Here is a 21509-nt window from a genome sequence, read left to right on the forward strand (position 1 = left end):
TAACAATATGAAAAATAACTGAGCCTCTCAACAGATGGCTCTAAACAATAACCCTTTAGTTAGGCAATAACTATATACAAGTATTGCAGACAATCCGCACTTGGGATGGGCGCCCAGCATCCACTACGGACTACGAGAAATAGAATTACCGGTGAGTAAATTCTTATTTTCTCTGACGTCCTGGTGGATGCTGGGAACTCCGTAAGGACCATGGGGATTATACCATAGCTCCCAAACGGGCGGGAGAGTGCGGATGACTCTGCAGCACCGAATGAGCAAAAGCAAGGTCCTCCTCAGCCAGGGTATCAAACTTGTAGAACTTAGCAAACGTGTTTGAACCCGACCAAGTAGCAGCTCGGCAAAGTTGTAAAGCCGAGACCCCTCGGGCAGCCGCCCAAGAAGAGCCCACTTTCCTTGTGGAATGGGCTTTTACAGATTTAGGATGCGGCAGTCCAGCCGCAGAATGTGCAAGTTGAATCGTACTACAGATCCAGCGAGCAATAGACTGCTTTGAAGCAGGAGCACCCAGCTTGTTGGGCGCATACAGGATAAATAGCAAGTCAGTTTTCCTGACTCCAGCCGTCCTGGAAACATAGATTTTCAGGGCCCTGACTACGTCCAGCAACTTGGAATCCTCCAAGTCCTTAGTAGCCGCAGGTAGGTTGGTTCAAATGAAAAGCAGATACCACCTTAGGAAGAAATTGGGGACGAGTCCTCAATTCTGCCCTATCCATATGGAAAATCAGATAAGGGCTTTTACATGACAAAGCCGCCAATTCTGACACACGCCTGGCCGAAGCCAAGGCCAACAGCATGACCACTTTCCACGCGAGATATTTTAGTTCCACGGTTTTAAGTGGCTCAAACCAATGTGACTTAAGGAAATCCAACACCACGTTGAGATCCCAAGGTGCCACTGGAGGCACAAAAGGGGGCTGAATATGCAGCACTCCTTTAACAAACGTCTGAACTTCAGGCAGTGAAGCTAGTTCTTTTTGGAAGAAAATCGACAGAGCCGAAATCTGGACCTTAATGGAACCTAATTTGAGGCCCATAGTCACCCCTGACTGTAGGAAGTGCAGAAATCGACCCAGCTGAAATTCCTCCGTTGGGGCCCTTCTGGCCTCACACCACGCAACATATTTTCGCCATATGCGGTGATAATGGTTTGCGGTCACCTCCTTCCTAGCTTTAATCAGCGTAGGGATGACTTCCTCTGGAATGCCCTTTTCCTTCAGGATCCGGCGTTCAACCGCCATGCCGTCAAACGCAGTCGCGGTAAGTCTTGGAACAGACAGGGTCCCTGCTGCAGCAGGTCCTGTCTGAGCGGCAGAGGCCATGGGTCCTCTGAGATCATTTCTTGAAGATCTGGGTACCAAGCTCTTCTTGGCCAATCCGGAACCACAAGTATAGTTCTTACTCCTCTCCTTCTTATTATTCTCAGTACCTTGGGTATGAGAGGCAGAGGAGGGAACACATAAACCGACTGGTACACCCACGGTGTCACTAGAGCGTCCACAGCTATCGCCTGAGGGTCCCTTGACCTGGCGCAATATCTTTTTAGCTTTTTGTTGAGGCGGGACGCCATCATGTCCACCTGTGGCCTTTCCCAACGGTGTACAATCATTTGGAAGACTTCTGGATGAAGTCCCCACTCTCCCGGGTGGAGGTCGTGCCTGCTGAGGAAGTCTGCTTCCCAGTTGTCCACTCCCGGAATGAACACTGCTGACAGTGCTAACACATGATTTTCCGCCCATCGGAGAATCCTTGTGGCTTCTGCCATCGCCATACTGCTTCTCGTGCCGCCCTGACGATTTACATGGGCGACCACCGTGTTGTCTGACTGTATCAGCACCGGCTGGTGTTGAAGCAGGGGTCTTGCCTGACTTAGGGCATTGTAAATGGCCCTTAGTTCCAGAATATTTATGTGTAGGGAAGTCTCCTGACTTGTCCATAGTCCTTGGAAGTTTCTTCCCTGTGTGACTGCCCCCCAACCTCGAAGGCTGGCATCCGTGGTCACCAGGATCCAGTCCTGTATGCCGAATCTGCGGCCCTCTAGAAGATGAGCACTCTGCAGCCACCACAGTAGCGACACCCTGGCCCTTGGAGACAGGGTTATCAGCCGATGCATCTGAAGATGCGACCCGGACCACTTGTCCAACAGATCCCACTGAAAGATCCTTGCATGAAACCTTCCGAATGGAATTGCTTCGTAAGAAGCCACCATCTTTTCCAGGACTCGCGTGCAGTGGTGCACCGACACCTGTTTTGGTTTTAGGAGGTCTCTGACTAGAGACGATAACTCCTTAGCCTTCTACTCCGGGAGAAACACTTTTTTCTGTTCCGTGTCCAGAACCATCCCCAGGAACAGTAGACGCGTTGTAGGAACCAGCTGCGACTTTGGAATATTCAGGATCCAGCCGTGCTGTTGTAGCACTTCCCGAGCTAGTGCTACTCCGATCAACAACTGTTCCCTGGACCTCGCCTTTATAAGGAGATCGTCCAAGTACGGGATAATTAAAACTCCCTTTTTCCGAAGGAGTATCATCATTTCGGCCATTACCTTGGTAAATACCCTCGGAGCCGTGGACAGACCAAACGGCAACGTCTGGAATTGGTAATGACAGTCCTGTACCACAAATCTGAGGTACTCCTGGTGGAGGGGGGTAAATGGGGACATGCAGGTAAGCATCCTTGATGTCCAGTGACACCATGTAATCCCCCTCGTCCAGGCTTGCAATCACCGCTCTGAGCGATTCCATCTTGAACTTGAACCTTCTTATATAAAAGTGTTCAAAGATTTTAAATTTAAAATGGGTCTCACCGAACCGTCCGGTTTCGGTACCACAAACATTGTGGAATAGTAACCCCGTCCTTGTTGAAGGAGGGGTACCTTGATTATCACCTGCTGAGAATACAGCTTGTGAATCGCCTCCAGCACTGCCTCCCTGTCCGGGGGAGCTGTCGGCAAGGCAGATTTGAGGAAACGGCGAGGGGGAGACGTCTCGAATTCCAGCTTGTACCTCTGAGATACTACCTGTAGAATCCAGGGATCCACCCGTGAACGAGCCCACTGGTCGCTGAAGTTCTTGAGACGGGCCCCCACCGTACCTGGCTCCGCCTGTGGAGCCCCAGCGTCATGCGGTGGACTTAGAGGAAGCGGGGGAGGACTTTTGTTCCTGGGAACTGGCTGTATGTTGCAGCTTTTTCCCTCTACCTCTGCCTCTGGGCAGAATGGACGCGCCTCTAACCCGCTTGCCTTTCTGGGGCCGAAAGGACTGTACCTGATAATACGGTGCTTTCTTTGGCTGTGAGGGAACATGGGGTAAAAATGCTGACTTCCCAGCTGTTGCTGTGGAAACGAGGTCCGAGAGACCATCCCCAAACAACTCCTCACCCTTGTAAAGGCAAAACTTCCATGTGCCTTTTAGAATCTGCATCTCCTGTCCACTGCCGAGTCCACAATCCTCTCCTGGCAGAAATGGACATTGCGTTTATTTTAGATGCCAGCCGGCAAATATCCCTCTGTGCATCTCTCATGTATAAGACAGCGTCTTTAATATGCTCTACGGTTAGCAATATAGTGTCCCTGTCTAGGGTATCAATGTTTTCCGACAGGGAATTTGACCACGCAGCTGCAGCACTGCACATCCATGCTGAAGCAATAGCCGGTCTCAGTATAATTCCTGAGTGTGTATATACAGACTTCAGGATAGCCTCCTGCTTCCTATCAGCAGGTTCCTTTAGGGCGGCCGTGTCCGGAGACGGTAGTGCCACCTTCTTTGACAGGCGTGTGAGCGCTTTATCCACCCTAGGGGATGTCTCCCAACGTGACCTATCCTCTGGCGGGAAAGGGTACGCCATTAGTAACTTTTTAGAAATTACCAGTTTCTTATCGGGGGAAGCCCACGCTTCTTCACATACTTCATTTAATTCATCAGAAGGGGGAAAAACCACTGGTAGTTTTTTCTCCCCAAACATAATACCCTTTTTTGTGGTACCTGGGGTAATATCAGAAATGTGCAACACATTTTTCATTGCCGTAATCATGTAACGGGTGGCTCTATTGGAATGTACACTAGTCTCATCATCGTCGACACTGGAGTCAGTATCCGTGTCGACATCTGTGTCTGCCATCTGAGGTAGCGGGCGTTTCAGAGCCCCTGATGGCTTTTGAGACGCCTGGGCAGGCACGAGCTGAGAAGCCGGCTGTCCCACATCTGCTATGTCGTCAAACCTTTTATGTAAGGAGTTGACACTGTCACGTAATTCCTTCCACATGTCCATCCATTCAAGTGTCGACCCCGCAGGGGGTGACATCACATTTATCGGCCCCTGCTCCGCCTCCACATAAGCCTCCTCATCAAACATGTCGACACAGCCGTACCGACACACCGCACACACACAGGGAATGCTCTGAACGAGGACAGGACCCCACAAAGTCCTTTGGGGAGACAGAGAGAGAGTATGCCAGCACACACTAGAGCGCTATATAATGCAGGGATACACACTACACAAGTGATTTTTCCCTATAGCAGCTATATATATATTATATGCGCCTAAATTTAGTGCCCCCCCTCTCTTTTTTACCCTATGTAGTCTGGAAACTGCAGGGGAGAGCCTTGGGAGCGTCTTTCCAGCGGAGCTGTGAGGGAAAATGGCGCCAGTGTGCTGAGGGATATAGCCCCGCCCCTTTTCCGGCGGACTTCTCCCGCTTTTTAAATGTATATTTGGCAGGGGTATTTTACACATATATAGTCTTTATGACTATATTATGTGGTATTTGCCAGCAAGGTACTCATATTGCAGCCCAGGGCGCCCCCCCCCAGCGCCCTGCACCCATCAGTGACCGGAGTATGTGGTGTGCATGGGGAGCAATGGCGCACTGCTGCAGTGCTGTGCACTACCTTGATGAAGACCGAAGTCTTCTGCCGCCGATTTCCAGGAACGTCTTCTTGCTTCTGGCTCTGTAAGGGGGACGGCGGCGCGGCTCCGGGACCGGACGACCGAGGCTGGGCCTGTGTTCGATCCCTCTGGAGCTAATGGTGTCCAGTAGCCTAGAAGCCCAAGCTAGCTGCAAGCAGGTAGGTTCGCTTCTCTCCCCTTAGTCCCACGTAGCAGTGAGTCTGTTGCCAGCAGATCTCACTGAAAATAAAAAACCTAAAATATACTTTCTTTTCTAGGAGCTCAGGAGAGCCCCTAGTGTGCATCCAGCTTGGCCGGGCACAAAATTCTAACTGAGGTCTGGAGGAGGGGCATAGAGGGAGGAGCCAGTGCACACCAGGTAGTACTAAATCTTTCTTAGTTGTGCCCAGTCTCCTGCGGAGCCGCTATTCCCCATGGTCCTTACGGAGTTCCCAGCATCCACTAGGACGTCAGAGAAATAATAATAATTATTATTATTATACCATATTGCAGCTCCTAGAGCGCGCAGGCTAATGGTTTAAAGAGTCGACAGAAGGTTGACATGAGTTTTTTTAAATCAAAATTTCCCATCCAGCATATGGACCCCCAATTAAAGCACCACTGTGCTCTCCATGCTTCGGGCAAGGTGCCTCACTCTGCTTGGCACAGATTCATTTTTCCAATTGTTGTCCATGTGGATGGTAAAGTATAATAATTTTTTTTTTTTTTTAAACTCATGTTGCCCCTTTCATCCGGATACCAGTGTGCAGTGGTTATTTATACATATTCTCTGTAAATTAATATATTAAACTGCATAAACCCTTCCACAGGCCACAGTGGAGCAAATGCACTTGCCCTGTACACATAATGAAATACACCTGCCCCATCACCTGTACACACAGCACCAAACACCTACCCCATATACTTGCCCCAATCCAATAATGCCATACACCTGTCCGGTCCCCCATACATAACACGCCATGCACAAGCCGCATACTTGCCTACCTGACCCTCACCATGAGAGAAAATGTTCTGTTCCTGGACTTTCCTGGTAATGTATGATTGCCATCACCTGTGGTGAGCTAGTAAATTGATAAGAAAGGTGTTTCACCACAGGTGATGGCAATCATACATTACCAGAAAAGTCCAGGAACAGAACATTTTCTCCCTCATGGAGAGGGTCAGGTATGCAAGTATGGAACAAGGCCCATACATAGCACGCCATGCACTTGGCCCCATACATATAACGCCATGCACCTGCCCCATCTCCTGTACACACAGCACCAAACACCTGCACCATCCCCCATACACATAACGCCATACACATGCATCATCCCCTGTCCCTCCAGGACTTGTATATCACCGTTCCCCATGATTCATACCCTCCAACATGATCCATCCCATTAAGCACTCAGTGCTCTGCTCCCGGACTTCCCTCCACTTAACTGGCATGGTCAGATTTCATGCAACTGCGCCGTCCCACCCTGTCCCCCCTTTTTGACGAGGAGATCTGTTCTGCAGATGTGCATAATATAATGTTTAGATATTTAAAAAAATACTTTTTCAACTTTATTAAATAAAATAAATTTAAACAAACAATGTTGTTAACGCTTTTGAAGGGAAAAATCGTCAGTTAAGTGGTTAAGCTAGGATTGCGCTCACCGGTGTTGGTGAGACAGGTGACTGCAATCACTGAGTGCCTGATGGAATGGGCCATGTTGGAGGGTCTGCAGCCGCAGCAGCAGCTGGGATCGGACAGGGAGTGTGCACTCACCACGCACAGGCTCTTAGCGAACGGATGCGCCCGTCACTGTGGTCCCCGGGGACAGCTGGGTGGGTGCCCCAGGTGTGCCAGAGATGGATCCCGGGACGGACGGGACCGGCAGAGAGCTCCCCCCGCTGGTGGCCGTGGACCCTGCTAGAGACCGGCGCCGGGGGTCACAGACAGCGCACGGTGGAGGAAGGGGAATGTATCGGGGTGCGGGATGTACAGACAGACGCCAAGCTCGAGTCCCGCCTCTAGAGGCGGTGCTGGTGAGTCCCCGGCACTGGCAGGAAGTTCCCGGCTGACGGTGACGCTCGGCTGTTACAGCTGACCGCAGCACCAGGGATTCCCACCGCGATGGAGCTAAGGTTCTGGGGCGGAGATTGGGGACTACCCTCCGTGCACCCCGAGTGTCTCGTTGTGCTGGTAAGCGACGTGCAATCCACAGTGGCGAGCTGGGAGGCTGCAGCGCATGGTGTGGTCAGCCAGTGTACACTGACAGCAGAGCACTGCATCCCCTGCACATTGCTACAGGGTGCAATACCTGAGCAGCGCACTGCATCTATGCGCACACAGCAGAGCCATCCTCAGGCTGCCATGTTTCCGATCTGCTGTGGAGTAATAATTAATCTACACAAAGTGAAAGTGATCTGATGAAGGTCACACATTGGTGATGATGCCTGGTGCACTGACTCCCAAACGTCTCAGATGGCAGCACGAGTCTTCGCAGATTCTTCTAGGTACCCCTAGGCCATGCCCTCAGACCTCCTTGCATGCCCTGTCTAATGCTCACGGGACCCTCCCACATGCCCTCACACTTCTCCATATGCCATTTATATGCTCATCAGACCATCAACCACATGCCCAGGCTGCTTCCTCTGCACATATTTTGGTGGCAGCTGCGGAGTGAGGACACCTCTGCTGATTGACTATGACCTGGTGGTTTTTTGTTATTTTTTAAGCCCCCACACTGTCAGTCCAAGCAGGGTGATCACTGCCACTGCACTAAGTAGTTTTGCCTGACACAGAAGAGAATATACTGCAATAAGTAATGCAGACTGTGTAAGGACATCTGCAGAGATGCTGACCCAAATTGTTTATTTAGGACTGGATCACCGCCCACAGCACCCAGTCTGGGAACCACCGAGTGAGGAGAAAATATAGTAAATATTTCCCTCTCACACAGCTGTCACTGCCGGTTTCAGAGTTTTGGCCATATTCTGGAACTTGTGCCCAGTAGGCAACGCCATCTATAGTTGGTGTTGCCTAATACAAGCCTGTGGACTTTTCTCATTTTTCCCTGAGAGGGATCCAGTCAAATCCCTCCCAGTGTCCCCTGTGTATCACGCGTAGGCCAGCACATGCGCAAGAGGACTCGGAAGAGATATCGAATCGCAATTGTATGTGCATACCGGCTTTATTAACGCCACTATGCATGTTATAAGCGGCGGAATGTATCGCATCCACAATGCAAAGCGTAGTACATCCCGCCCTCGCTGTGCTAGGTTGGGAGCTGTGGGACTGATTTGTTTATATTTGCCCGGCTTCCATGGGTAACTGTCATTTCTCCAGGTGACTGCTCTACTGGAGCTGATTGCGTTGTCCCAATTTTCATCAATTGGTGGAAAGATTCCAATCTCTCCTAGGTTTGGAGACCTGGCAAAGTGACTATACATGGAGGCGCAGATGACATTGTGGGACACTGAGTCCTGGAAATATATTGGGTGACGAGGCTGTTACTTATATGGCTTTTATCTGAAGTTTAGAGTTTGGACAGGTGATCAGGATTAGTATCGCTGACCCACTGACTGGAAAAGGTGTTTCAAATAAGACAGGCCTCAGCTTTGCCTGGATGGTGACATTCTTGTCAGTGGATTACAATTTAGAAGGTTACAGTGCAATCAATGCAGGTAGGATCAGGAGATTGGCTGCATTGAAGAAAGAATAGAAACTGGAGATTTTACATAACTGTAGCTGATAGAAACTTGTGAATAACAGACTGTGGGTGGGGTGCATCAAAGCGTCAAACCTCTTGAAATGCTATTTTCGGAGTTTTGGCCGCACTTGTCACATACACCAAGCTCCAGAAAGTATCTTGTAACTGATAGGCAAGGCCATCTGTAGATGTTGTTGCTAATATAAGCCTATGGGCTTCTCTTTGCATTGTGCACTGAGAGAGATCCAATTGGATCCTTCCCAGTGTCCCTGCGGCGTGCGCGTTATACGACACATGCACAGATGTCCATGTGATAGAAAACAGATGTCCTTGTATTGTGAAGGAGAGCTCTTACTGGGAGAGCTGTCCTTTGCGATTTTTTTCAAGCATACAGTGTTACTAAATGGCGCTATGCTTGCAGTAAATGGCGGGATGTACATATGATGCTTGATACACCCCCTCCCCTACGTTCCCGCGTGGGATAAAGGAGAAAGTGAAGGACTAATACCCCTTTCAGACTGACAAAAATTTCCCGAGTTATTGCACATGAACGCTCATCAACCCGGGAAATTGCTCAGTGTGAAAGGGTACAGGAACAATATCCCGGGACTATATCCCAGGTCTCGACCAGGGTTGAATCTGGGATCGTCCCGAGATGCAGTGTAGTGTGAATGGGCCCTACCCGGTATTCAGTACCCGGGACTGTTAAAAGGCCTCTCATTGGAGCTTTCCCCGGGCTCAGAAAAGATGATGTCATCATCCAGAGTCCGGGGAAGCGTCCAGGAAGCGGAGGAGACAGTCATGGCGACCTGGACAGAGCTGCTCAGCATAAGGGGTGAGGAGGAGATTAATAACCAGATCACAGGCACAGTGAAGGATGCAGTCATTTATAAAAATATTACAAAGCTTCTTGAAGCCAGAGGCAACATATGTACACAACAGCAAGTTGTAAATAAAATGAAGACTCTAAAGAAGCAGTTATTGAAGGTGCATGACAACAACCGTAAAAAGAATGGGGCTGGCCAGAAAAATGTCCATTTCTAATGACATACATATGCATTTGCAGGGATTTCCCGGGATCTGTGTGAATGGAGCTGTCCCGTGTCGATCCCAGGTCTAAAGGGGGGTACACACGGAGAGATCCGTGCTTAAAATCTAAGCAATCTTGCTAGATTGCTTAGATTTTAAGCACGGATCTGCCGTGTGTATGCCCTCCAGCGATAGCGATGCGCGGCCCCGCGCATCGCTATCGCCGGTGCTAGATTGAGCCTGCATGCAGGCTCAATCTAGCGGGTCGCTCACTTCACCATTGTGTGAAGTCAGCGGCCCCCCGTCGGCTTTCCCCCTCGCTCAGCACATCGCGCTGTGCTGAGCGGGGTGAGAGATGTGTGCTGAGCGGTCTGTGTTAAGATCGTTCAGCACACATCTCTCCCGTGAGTACCCCCCTTTAGTGCAGTCTGAAAGGGGTCAATCCCGGGATGCGTCCTGGAACACATTCCCGGGTGTGACCCGGCTCTATCAGTCTGAAAGGGGTATAGGTCACTCCAGTGCTGTAAGTTTAGGTTAGATGGTAGTGCCATTGACAGATTTGAAGTAGTAGCACTGAGGCTAATAGGAGCAGAACCGGGATAAGACTGTTGCAGAGAGTGTGGTCAGCAAGTGTACACTGACAGCATAGCACAGCACAGGTGTACTCCTGCAATACCAGAGAGTAGAGACGGGATAAGGCTGTCGGAGATAGATGAGGGGAAATAGGCAAAGCTGGCTGCCACACCTAGTGACCCAGCAAACGATGGTCCCTAATACTAGCAGGTAATTATCAGCTTGAATAAACAAACAGCAGTGACAGTAAAGCACTTATGGGGAGACTGAAATGATGAGAATGTTTAGTCTTCATACATACATACATACATACATACATACACCTTATACTGCTGTTCCATAGGTGCAGTAGTTGCTTAATACAGACCTTTTGCATTTTGTATGCTAGGGCCTATTAAGCAGTAGTGTACATTGGATACATACGGTTTTAATTACACTGTAAGTCATTGGTAATGTAGCTATTGGTAATGCTGTTGGCATGTGTTCAATTTGCTTTGGTAACAGGTTTTTGGGTTAATTAAGCTCGAGATGTTGATACAAGCTCAGTGTGATGTGTGACAGAGGCCAGACTTGTGCAAGGATTGTGCATGAGTAGCAGTTTGTACTGAATGCCAGGAGAGCACCCAGTTCTTATATACAGCACACTAAGGACATCTCCTGTGATGCTCAGCCTCCAGTGTCCAGTAAATCCAATAATAGATGGATGCAGACAGTTCTTAGACAAGTATGCCGGTGTTCTGGCAAATTTTGTGAACCACTATTCCATTGCAGCTTATGATTGCTTCCTTGCGTGCTCAGTACATTTATAGAGAAATCAGACTTGCTTATGAGAATAATAATGGTCTCTATGCTTTACCAGTCTCTTACAAAGTATAGAGTAGAGTACAAATGCTCAACTGGGTAAGTTTTCCATTGGATTAATGCAAATTAATATTAATATTATTACATACGTTAAGCTTGTCCACGTGGTCTTAACACTCGGGTCAATTTAGCAAGCCTTGGAGAGTGATAAAGCACCAGCCAATCAGCTCCTAACTTCCATATTACAGGCTGGGTTTGAATAATTACAGTTAGCAGGTATTTGTCTGGTACTTTGTCACTGTGCTGTTTATCACCAACTCTCCAAGGTTAGGTAAATCTGGGCATTAACGTGACAACGTGTCAACATTGTCAGAATGTGAATGACATTGTGAATGCCGACAACCAATTTTAGGGTTAGAGTTACAGTCAGGATGCGTGGACAAGTCAATGGAAAAACACATTGCAGACTTTTGGCACGCTGACTGCTAACGATTTGACTCTTTGGAGCCTGCAGGTTTCTTCCAGTATTTTTTTTTTTTTCTATAGGGAAGTCATGTGTGTAGAACACTTTTACTGCTGGTAAAGTTCTATGTCTTGCATCTGTGTGACTAGTTGAAACCTGAAGTTCTACATTTATGAGAAATTTAAATCCAGTATTAGTGCTTTGTGCAGTTTCCAGCAATGTACTTTTTTAGCATACAGTAGTCTATAATTAACGTGTGTTTATGATCAGAGGTGATGCCTGCTGTAGATTATTCCACAGAACAGGGAGTATGACTTTGGTCCTAGAAATGACATTGAGCACTGCCAGACAGCTCTCCTGTGCTTTGTTGAGTTTATTTCCTCATCTCACAGTCTTGCAGTGTAGATATTGGAGAGATTGTCTGAGTTAAGCTTTGCAGTAGCATATATAATTGTTTTGTTTTGCTGTGGATTATTCAGGTTTTCTAACATCATTTTATTTGTATAATGAGGCTAAAGGTGTGTGTGTGTGTATGTATGTATGTATGTATGTGTGTGTATGTGTGTATATATATATATATATATATATATATATATATAATGTGTGTGTATATACATATATGTGTGTGTGTGTGTGTGTGTGTGTGTATATGTATGTATGTATGTATGTATGTATGTATGTATATATATAAATAGAGAATTCAGCACTCCCCATAGCAAGCTCACTTGTCCTCACAACATCAGTCTGAGGAAGGGGAGTAATACCCCGAAACGTCACCATTAAAGCAGCCCGGTGGGGCTTTTTTTGCACTTAAACAATTGTTTGCAAGTCTCTGAGTGCCGCCCGTTTTAAGGAGAAAAAAATAAAATAAAATATATATATATATATATATATATATATATATATATATATATATATATATATATATAAATCAGAGGGGGCACTCTCCAGACTTTTTTACTATAAACAACTGTTCATTTATTAATGGTATACTTTACATAATCAGCATAATGACAAGAATTTCCTCAAGCGCTTTCGACCCAAACAAGGGCCTTCCTCAGGAGGCACTGTACATCAATCACAGCTTCCAACATCCATGAGCAGAAATCCAGACATCCAGCAATAACGCTGATCCTGCCTGACTGGCCCTAAATACCCTCACCACTTGAAAAACGGCGCCAAAAGGCATTATGATGTCATCAAACAGGGACAAAGCTTCTCCTCAATGAAAAACCACCCATTCAAAGGATAAAGAACACCACACTCGCCCCTATCAGGGAGCACAAACAGCCAAACTCACAATCAGCAAGTAGGAGACGATGGGGCCGCCGCAACCCATCTCTGACACCCGCCGAGTCCCGGAGCGGAGCACTTCCGGTCCGTGGAACGTAAACGTCACACGGCCGGAAGTGCCCACCCGGAACGCAAACAGGAAGTCAGACACTAGTTCCCATACAAAGAGGTTATAATTTAAATACAACCAAAGGACATCATAAGTAGGCGGACTGTCATTCCGATTTATCAGCCCTATAAATAACACCCATATTGGGCAAGTGTGCAAAGCAAATGCAAGTGGCCATATGCATATAAAGTGCACGACCGAGGGTAGTAGAGCCAGGCAGGGCAGTATTAAACAATCCCCAATAAACCCTCATCCCTCCAAAATTAGCTAGATCCCCAGAGTGCAATGGTCAAACGACACCGAACGTTATATACAAACAAAGTTCTAAAGTATTATATCGCTATTCATTTAAATCGGTTCAGCGCATCCCTATTGCACCCTGAAGATCAAAGCAAAAAACACACAATATATATAATACAGAAAATACATATACCAGACAGACAACATTAAAAAGTGCATCGGGCAAGGAAAAAAACCTAGATTTCACTAAACTAGTTTAGCGTAAGAATACGTTTAACGGGTTCGACTCATTCAGACCATTGGGTGTCACTGAGCCCAATCTATGTATCCACCTTGCTTCTAGCTTTCTTAAGAGAAGTGAACGATCACCCCCTCTATTAGGGACGGGGACCCAATCAATGATTCTGCATTTCAAGGATGCCACTTGATGTCCTTCATTTAGGAAATGCTGGGCCACCAGTTTGTCAGTGCGACCTGTTTGCAGCGCTTGATGAATTGAGCTACGATGGTTTGCCATCCGCTCTCTGAATGAACAGGTGGTCATCCCCACATACGGAAGTCCACAAGGACATAGTAGCATATAGATGACATAATCCATCCGACAATGTAATCGGTATCGAATAGTGATTGGTTTTCCACTGAGTGGATGAGGAAACTTCTCACCGACCAACATCGAGCGACATGTCACACAACCCAGGCATTTGACGCAGCCTTTTCTTGTTTTATTTAGCCAATTATTTTCAGAGCCACCCGTTTGTCTCGCAGGGTGCATCAGCAATTGTTTCAAATTGCGCCCACGTCTATAAGCCAGCATGGGTGGATGTTCAAGTGACTTTTTAAATTTTGGGTCTGAATTCAATATAGGCCAATGCCTCCTTATTGATGCTCTGACAACAGGCGATTTTGCATCAAATTGTGTGACATATATCATCCGCGGTTCTTTGGTCGGTTTCGCCTCAGCTATTCTTGATCGTGCTTTTTCCAGGCATTTGTTGATAGTACCTTTACTGTACCCCCTCTGAGTGAAGCGAGCCTTCATCTCCACAATCTGATTCTCAGCAGTGGTTGAATTTGTATTATTCCTCAAGACTCGCATAAATTGCGAGATCGGCAGGCTAGATCTCAAGGATGGTGGATGGTTACTCGTGGCATGCAGAATCGTATTGCGATCCGTTTCTTTTCTAAATAGTGTAGTCCCTAGGTTAGTGCCATCACGAAAAATGGTCAAGTCCAAGAAGTTAATAGACTTTGTGTCTGAGTGTCCCGTAAACCGTACAGTAGAGTCTAGGTTATTCAAGTATTCTAACATATCATTAAATTCTAGTTCGGTACCGTCCCACAGCATAAAAACATCATCTATGAAACGTTTATAGTATACAATCTTGTTGCCGTACTTTGGCATGATATTCAACGTTTCGTACTCATGCATAAATATACCCGCATATATAGGGGCCACATTAGAGCCCATGGCTGTCCCCGAGCACTGCATATAGTACTCTCCTTGGTACTTAAAGTGATTATTAGTCAAATAATCTCTAAGAATTCCAAGATGCAGTCAATGGGGATCGTGGTTATGCCAGTTGAGGTAAGTAGATTCTTCACAGCCTCCAAACCTAACCTATGCGGAATGATAGTATATAACGACGATACATCAAGTGTTGCAAGCAACACATCCTCCTTAATCTCCCCAAGGTCCATAACCTTAGTCAGAAAATCACCAGTGTCTCTAAGGTAGCTCGGTATATATGGTATTAATTCTTGTAAAAAACCATCCACAAACATAGCTAGAGGTTGTAGGAGGGACCCCCTGGCAGAGATAATAGGTCTGCCCGGAGGGTTGACCATGGATTTATGGACCTTGGGGAGTGTATAAAGCATAGGACAAATTGGGAAGTCAACCTTCAAATAGGACGACATCTGCTCAGTCAACCACCCCAGGTTTACTGATCTATCAATCAACGTGTCAACCCTTCTTTTCACAAGAGGCATAGGGTTATGCCCACATTTGGAGTAAGTCTCGGGATCTGCAAGTTGGCGCCTGACCTCAGTGTCATAATCAACGAAGTTCTGAACCACCACGGCACCGCCTTTATCAGCGGGCCGGATAACAATTTTATCGTTATTTCTTAAAGATCTCAAGGCTGTACGTTGGTCAGGCGTCAAATTCGCGAACCCCTTAGATGTGTTGTTTCTAAAGTCATTTTCGGTCATCCTTAAAAAAGTCTGAATACTGGGACTAGATGAGGGGGGATCAAACAAGCTAGGTTTTTTAAGTATTTTGGGATCAATCAAATCCCCACCATCTTTCATACTTTTATCCCCAAAAAACTCACGTAGTCTCAGTTTTCGCCCAAACTTATAATGATCAACCGCTAGGTTAAAATCATCATGTCTGGAGGTAGGTACAAAGGATAGACCTAACGACAAGAGTGAGGTCTCCCCTTTGGTCAAAACGTGGTCCGATAGCATATTTAACCTATCTAGTCCTTCTTCCTCCTCGCTCTTCTTTTTGAAGCTGCCCCTCCTTGGGTGGGGTCTTCTAGATCTTCTGGGTCTCTTGTAGGGGGTACTCGCGTACCCCTCCCTAAAAAACCGCTCGGTGGTCGAGCTCCCCTAGCTTCAGAGTCTGAGGCTGAGTGTGAGGTTGAAGAGTCACTACTTTGTTGAGATCTATTGTAATAGGGTCTGTTTTGTCTAAAACGTCTGGTCACACCTGATCCACCTGTTAGCCACCTATAGACTTGGTGGGTGGTGTAATCCTGGTTGACAGTCTGCAATTTTTTCCTCTTGAAAGTCACCAGTTGGTCTTTAAAAGCATCCAGCTGGGATTGCAGTTTGTCACACCAGGAGTCCGATTTATCTGATTTAAGGGTCTGTAGATAGTTCTTTTCAAAGATCTCAATCTCTTCCCTAATTTTAACCAATTCTATCCCCACCTCCTCGATAACCAGTAGGATTAGGTCAAGCGAGCATTTATTTAAAACGCCACACCATTTACTGCAAAATGCTGCATTAGTTCTACCGATGGTGGGAGTATTGCTCACCCGAAATCCACGTGGTATACGTTTTGACCGGTGGTATTCGGAGAGGAATTGGCCGTGAAGTGTGAGTTCAACCTCTCTACGCTTTAAACGTAATACCTTATGGAATAGATCAATTGGTTTTTCTGCTGGTAGACTAGTGAACTCAAAATGATAGAAGTACACTTTCTCGGCATCATCGTCTGTTAGTGATACCAACTGATTTTCCGCCGCAAACAGTAAACCCTCATCAAAACCTGCGGATCCAGATTGAGACATCCCTCCAGATACTAAGTACACTCCACAATGCTAATCATTCAATACAACATGAGCCGAGTGTTAATATCACATAAGACACACAACAAGCTAGTGGGACGGTACCAACACTACTATGCCCGATGCACAAAAAACAAAAAGTAAAAACATATTAAATTAAATGTAAAAAGGTATTCAATGGGGAATACCAACTGCATAGGACCAGAGATTACTGACCACAAATGTCCAGAAAACCTTTTTGATCAAACTACAGTTCCAGAAACAATAAACGATGGGTGACTAACCAGGAGATGATTCATATTCAAAAAACCACGTCCTTATGTAGATCCAACAAACGGTAGCACTCACATCCTCATAGTATGCAAACGCTGGGGTGTCCACTCGAATACCACGGTATCCAAATATGTAGATAAAAATCAGAGGGGGCACTCTCCAGACTTTTTTACTATAAACAACTGTTCATTTATTAATGGTATACTTTACATAATCAGCATAATGACAAGAATTTCCTCAAGCGCTTTCGACCCAAACAAGGGCCTTCCTCAGGAGGCACTGTACATCAATCACAGCTTCCAACATCCATGAGCAGAAATCCAGACATCCAGCAATAACGCTGATCCTGCCTGACTGGCCCTAAATACCCTCACCACTTGAAAAACGGCGCCAAAAGGCATTATGATGTCATCAAACAGGGACAAAGCTTCTCCTCAATGAAAAACCACCCATTCAAAGGATAAAGAACACCACACTCGCCCCTATCAGGTAGCACAAACAGCCAAACTCACAATCAGCAAGTAGGAGACGATGGGGCCGCCGCAACCCATCTCTGACACCCGCCGAGTCCCGGAGCGGAGCACTTCCGGTCCGTGGAACGCAAACGTCACACGGCCGGAAGTGCCCACCCGGAACGCAAACAGGAAGTCAGACACTAGTTCCCATACAAAGAGGTTATAATTTAAATACAACCAAAGGACATCATAAGTAGGTGGACTGTCATTCCGATTTATCAGCCCTATAAATCACACCCATATTGGGCAAGTGTGCAAAGCAAATGCAAGTGGCCATATGCATATAAAGTGCACGACCGAGGGTAGTAGAGCCAGGCAGGGCAGTATTAAACAATCCCCAATAAACCCTCATCCCTCCAAAATTAGCTAGATCCCCAGAGTGCAATGGTCAAACGACACCGAACGTTATATACAAACCAAGTTCTAAAGTATTATATCGCTATTCATTTAAATCGGTTCAGCGCATCCCTATTGCACCCTGAAGATCAAAGCAAAAAACACACAATATATATAATACAGAAAATACATATACCAGACAGACAACATTAAAAAGTGCATCGGGCAAGGAAAAAACCTAGATTTCACTAAACTAGTTTAGCGTAAGAATACGTTTAACGGGTTCGACTCATTCAGACCATTGGGTGTCACTGAGCCCAATCTATGTATCCACCTTGCTTCTAGCTTTCTTAAGAGAAGTGAACGATCACCCCCTCTATTAGGGACGGGGACCCAATCAATGATTCTGCATTTCAAGGATGCCACTTGATGTCCTTCATTTAGGAAATGCTGGGCCACCGGTTTGTCAGTGCGACCTGTTTGCAGCGCTTGATGAATTGAGCTACGATGGTTTGCCATCCGCTCTCTGAACGAACAGGTGGTCATCCCCACATACGGAAGTCCACAAGGACATAGTAGCATATAGATGACATGATCCATCCGACAATGTAATCGGTATCGAATAGTGATTGGTTTTCCACTGAGTGGATGAGGAAACTTCTCACCGACCAACATCGAGCGACATGTCACACAACCCAGGCATTTGACGCAGCCTTTTCTTGTTTTATTTAGCCAATTATTTTCAGAGCCACCCGTTTGTCTCGCAGGGTGCATCAGCAATTGTTTCAAATTGCGCCCACGTCTATAAGCCAGCATGGGTGGATGTTCATTTCCTAAATGAAGGACATCAAGTGGCATCCTTGAAATGCAGAATCATTGATTGCATTCGGGACTCGGCGGGTGTCAGAGATGGGTTGCGGCGGCCCCATCGTCTCCTACTTGCTGATTGTGAGTTTGGCTGTTTGTGCTCCCTGATAAGGGCGAGTGTGGTGTTCTTTATCCTTTGAATGGGTGGTTTTTCATTGAGGAGAAGCTTTGTCCCTGTTTGATGACATCATAATGCCTTTTGGCGTCAAGTGGTGAGGGTATTTGGGGCCAGTCAGGCAGGATCAGCGTTATTGCTGGATGTCTGGATTTCTGCTCATGGATGTTGGAAGCTGTGATTGATGTACAGTGCCTCCTGAGGAAGGCCCTTGTTTGGGTCGAAAGCGCTTGAGGAAATTCTTGTCATTATGCTGATTATGTAAAGTATACCATTAATAAATGAACAGTTGTTTATAGTAAAAAAGTCTGGAGAGTGCCCCCTCTGATTTTTATCTACATATTTGGATACCGTGGTATTCGAGTGGACACCCCAGCGTTTGCATACTATGAGGATGTGAGTGCTACCGTTTGTTGGATCTACATAAGGACGTGGTTTTTTGAATATGAATCATCTCCTGGTTAGTCACCCATCGTTTATTGTTTCTGGAACTGTAGTTTGATCAAAAAGGTTTTCTGGACATTTGTGGTCAGTAATCTCTGGTCCTATGCAGTTGGTATTCCCCCTTGAATACCTTTTTACATTTAATTTAATATGTTTTTACTTTTTGTTTTTTGTGCATCGGGCATAGTAGTGTTGGTACCGTCCCACTAGCTTGTTGTGTGTCTTATGTGATATTAACACTCGGCTCATGTTGTATTGAATGATTAGCATTGTGGAGTGTACTTAGTATCTGGAGGGATGTCTCAATCTGGATCCGCAGGTTTTGATGAGGGTTTACTGTTTGCGGCGGAAAATCAGTTGGTATCACTAACAGACGATGATGCCGAGAAAGTGTACTTCCATCATTTTGAGTTCACTAGTCTACCAGCAGAAAAACCAATTGATCTATTCCATAAGGTATTACGTTTAAAGCGTAGAGAGGTTGAACTCACACTTCACGGCCAATTCCTCTCCGAATACCACCGGTCAAAACGTATACCACGTGGATTTCGGGTGAGCAATACTCCCACCATCGGTAGAACTAATGCAGCATTTTGCAGTAAATGGTGTGGCGTTTTAAATAAATGCTCGCTTGACCTAATCCTACTGGTTATCGAGGAGGTGGGGATAGAATTGGTTAAAATTAGGGAAGAGATTGAGATCTTTGAAAAGAACTATCTACAGACCCTTAAATCAGATAAATCGGACTCCTGGTGTGACAAACTGCAATCCCAGCTGGATGCTTTTAAAGACCAACTGGTGACTTTCAAGAGGAAAAAATTGCAGACTGTCAACCAGGATTACACCACCCACCAAGTCTATAGGTGGCTAACAGGTGGATCAGGTGTGACCAGACGTTTTAGACAAAACAGACCCTATTACAATAGATCTCAACAAAGTAGTGACTCTTCAACCTCAGACTCTGAAGCTAGGGGAGCTCGACCACCGAGCGGTTTTTTAGGGAGGGGTACGCGAGTACCCCCTACAAGAGACCCAGAAGATCTAGAAGACCCCACCCAAGGAGGGGCAGCTTCAAAAAGAAGAGCGAGGAGGAAGAAGGACTAGATAGCATATTTAACCTATCGGACCACGTTTTGACCAAAGGGGAGACCTCACTCTTGTCGTTAGGTCTATCCTTTGTACCTACCTCCAGACATGATGATTTTAATCTAGCGGTTGATCATTATAAGTTTGGGCGAAAACTGAGACTACGTGAGTTTTTTGGGGATAAAAGTATGAAAGATGGTGGGGATTTGATTGATCCCAAAATACTTAAAAAACCTAGCTTGTTTGATCCCCCCTCATCTAGTCCCAGTATTCGGACTTTTTTAAGGATGACCGAAAATGACTTTAGAAACAACACATCTAAGGGGTTCGCGAATTTGACGCCTGACCAACGTACAGCCTTGAGATCTTTAAGAAATAACGATAAAATTGTTATCCGGCCCGCTGATAAAGGCGGTGCCGTGGTGGTTCAGAACTTCGTTGATTATGACACTGAGGTCAGGCGCCAACTTGCAGATCCCGAGACTTACTCCAAATGTGGGCATAACCCTATGCCTCTTGTGAAAAGAAGGGTTGACACGTTGATTGATAGATCAGTAAACCTGGGGTGGTTGACTGAGCAGATGTCGTCCTATTTGAAGGTTGACTTCCCAATTTGTCCTATGCTTTATACACTCCCCAAGGTCCATAAATCCATGGTCAACCCTCCGGGCAGACCTATTATCTCTGTGGATGGTTTTTTACAAGAATTAATACCATATATACCGAGCTACCTTAGAGACACTGGTGATTTTCTGACTAAGGTTATGGACCTTGGGGAGATTAAGGAGGATGTGTTGCTTGCAACACTTGATGTATCGTCGTTATATACTATCATTCCGCATAGGTTAGGTTTGGAGGCTGTGAAGAATCTACTTACCTCAACTGGCATAACCACGATCCCCATTGACTGCATCTTGGAATTCTTAGAGATTATTTTGACTAATAATCACTTTATGTACCAAGGAGAGTACTATATGCAGTGCTCGGGGACAGCCATGGGCTCTAATGTGGCCCCTATATATGCGGGTATATTTATGCATGAGTACGAAACGTTGAATATCATGCCAAAGTACGGCAACAAGATTGTATACTATAAACGTTTCATAGATGATGTTTTTATGCTGTGGGACGGTACCGAACTAGAATTTAATGATATGTTAGAATACTTGAATAACCTAGACTCTACTGTACGGTTTACGGGACACTCAGACACAAAGTCTATTAACTTCTTGGACCTGACCATTTTTCGTGATGGCACTAACCTAGGGACTACACTATTTAGAAAAGAAACGGATCGCAACACGATTCTGCATGCCACGAGTAACCATCCACCATCCTTGAGATCTAGCCTGCCGATCTCGCAATTTATGCGAGTCTTGAGGAATAATACAAATTCAACCACTGCTGAGAATCAGATTGTGGAGATGAAGGCTCGCTTCACTCAGAGGGGGTACAGTAAAGGT

At 46.2% G+C, this 21509-nt stretch overlaps 1 protein-coding gene across 3 annotated transcripts in view; it reads left to right on the forward strand.

Moving 5' to 3' along the window:
• Window positions 1-6610: 6610 nt before the first annotated feature.
• Window positions 6611-21509, forward strand: part of MTX3 (metaxin 3) — a 67220-nt gene continuing 52321 nt past the window's right edge. Inside the window, exon 1 of one of the 3 annotated variants that reach the window (XM_063963481.1) lies at window positions 6611-6939. In XM_063963481.1, coding sequence (XP_063819551.1) covers window positions 6763-6939 — 177 coding nt within the window. In that variant the 5' untranslated portion in view covers window positions 6611-6762. The other 2 variants (XM_063963490.1, XM_063963484.1) reach the window with 2 other exon arrangements.

The sequence above is a fragment of the Pseudophryne corroboree genome, chromosome 1, assembly GCF_028390025.1.
Source record: "Pseudophryne corroboree isolate aPseCor3 chromosome 1, aPseCor3.hap2, whole genome shotgun sequence".
NCBI classification, from domain to species: Eukaryota; Metazoa; Chordata; class Amphibia; order Anura; family Myobatrachidae; genus Pseudophryne; species Pseudophryne corroboree.